Consider the following 1,777-nt stretch of genomic DNA (forward strand, 5'->3'; position numbering starts at 1 on the left):
AGGCTCCCGTGCAGGCACTCTGCTTGTGTCATTCTGCTTTCCCACTGTGCCTTGAAGGTCTGATCAAACACAAAAGAACTGCAGTGAGGGATTTCCTTAAAAGAATTTAATAGATGATTAAAGAACTCCTTATAAATATTGGGAATTAAGCCTTGTGATTTGGAAAGTAGATAAAAGCCTTATTTGTAGGTGGGGAAATGCTGGGAAGCTTGCTCACTCTTCTTGTTGAGGTAGGAGGTGCATTCTTTCTGATTTTTAGTTTCCTGTTCCTCATCACTAGACTCTGCTAATTCAAAACCTTTGGAAGCTTCTTGACCTGTCTGCATAGAGCTGTTTAAAATACAGGGTGAATTGGGGGCGTGCTGTGCTGTTCAGAATGAACTGCCAGCTGCTTTCACTTCGTCTCCCCCAAAGATAACTTCCTAAATTGGCTATAACTGCAACCCACTGTATTGCTTCTCTTGTAGATCAAAGACTTGAGAGATCACAGACTGGATAATCGCATGGAATCCTTCTTTTTGGCTGAAACAGTAAAATACTTGTACCTGCTGTTTGACCCAGACAACTTCATCCACAATGATGGATCAGCCTTTGACGTGGTGGTCACGCCGTACGGGGAGTGTGTCCTGAATGCTGGAGGGTATGTCTTCAACACTGAGGCTCATCCCATAGACCCTGCAGCCCTGCACTGCTGTAGGAGGAGCAAGGAGGAGCAGTGGGAGGTGGAAGACTTGATGAGGGAGTTTTACTCGCTGAAGAAACCCAAGAAGTTCACTTTAAAAAGAGCTTCCAACCACGGTGAAGGGGAAAGTGCAAAAAAGCCTGAAAATGCCTCTTCAGAGATAAGTGGGGAGAAGAAGAACTCTAAGAAGAGCTCACACTCCCTCCTGAGTTGCCCCAGTCAATCTTTTAACTCCAGACTTGCAGTACTGGGACAGGTCTTCCTAGATAACACCTGATTTATTTTTTTTTTCATCATCAGTTTAACTTATGAACCTTGATTCAGACTCTGGGAACATGTTTTTGTAGTTTCATAATGGAAAGTGTCGTCCCTCACAATGTGAATTGTATTATGAAGTGAAGCAGCTTCCCATTAAATTCTGCTGCTGCTCATTCCTAAAATGTGCTTCAGAAATCAGCTGTTAATGCTGTGAAGTTGCTAATCTCAAAACCACTGGTTGCTCCAGTAGCAAACACGTTCAGAAAGAAAATTCTCCAGGTTAGAGGTACCTTGTTTATTGAATTGTGAGTTTGTTTTTAAGCTTTACAAGCTTAGGCCGAGTCCACAGCACCCTTTGTTCTATAAAACAACCTGAGCAGTTTCCTATCATGAGCAGAGAAGGAGGAATTACTGTAGCTTCACTTCTGAGCCTACCAGGCTCTGCACTGTGCTCCACCTCTAATCTTTGGTCTCTTTATAAACATGCAGTTCCCCTGAGAGATTGTTGACCCACTGAGAAAACCTCTTGGTTTTGAGGTGGAGGTTCAGGTTTGTAGATGTAGTGTGAAGGATGGTGTGAGGGGAGGAGAGCAGTGACAACAAAGTCCTTGGTTCCTCTGTGTAGGAGCAGCATGGGTCAGCACCACCTGCCTGAAAACAGTTTAGTAAGTATCCAGTGTGTCCTTCCTCTTTTAAAAACTTCTCTTTGGGCCTCACTTGTATAACTGCATCACTGACCTGGGGTGGAGCAGTGGAGCTGTGTGTGTAGCTGCACAGGGGTGGGACAGGAGGGGGCTTTGTTCAGGCTGAGACACAGCTCTCCCTTGGTGCAGGAGA

The 1,777-nt window shown here is 44.7% G+C and overlaps 1 protein-coding gene across 1 annotated transcript in view; it reads left to right on the forward strand.

Moving 5' to 3' along the window:
* EDEM2 (ER degradation enhancer, mannosidase alpha-like 2) overlaps positions 1 to 997 on the forward strand; it is a gene marked incomplete at its 5' end in the record, with an annotated part of 8,337 nt that extends 7,340 nt beyond the window's left edge. The window contains one exon of the mRNA XM_008936179.1: positions 468 to 997. Coding sequence (XP_008934427.1) covers positions 468 to 959 — 492 coding nt within the window. The remainder of the gene's footprint in view (positions 1 to 467) is intronic.
* Between the last annotated feature and the right edge of the window lie 780 nt (positions 998 to 1,777).

The sequence above is a fragment of the Merops nubicus genome, unplaced genomic scaffold (genome assembly GCF_000691845.1).
Source record: "Merops nubicus isolate BGI_N331 unplaced genomic scaffold, ASM69184v1 scaffold16772, whole genome shotgun sequence".
Taxonomy (NCBI): domain Eukaryota; kingdom Metazoa; phylum Chordata; class Aves; order Coraciiformes; family Meropidae; genus Merops; species Merops nubicus.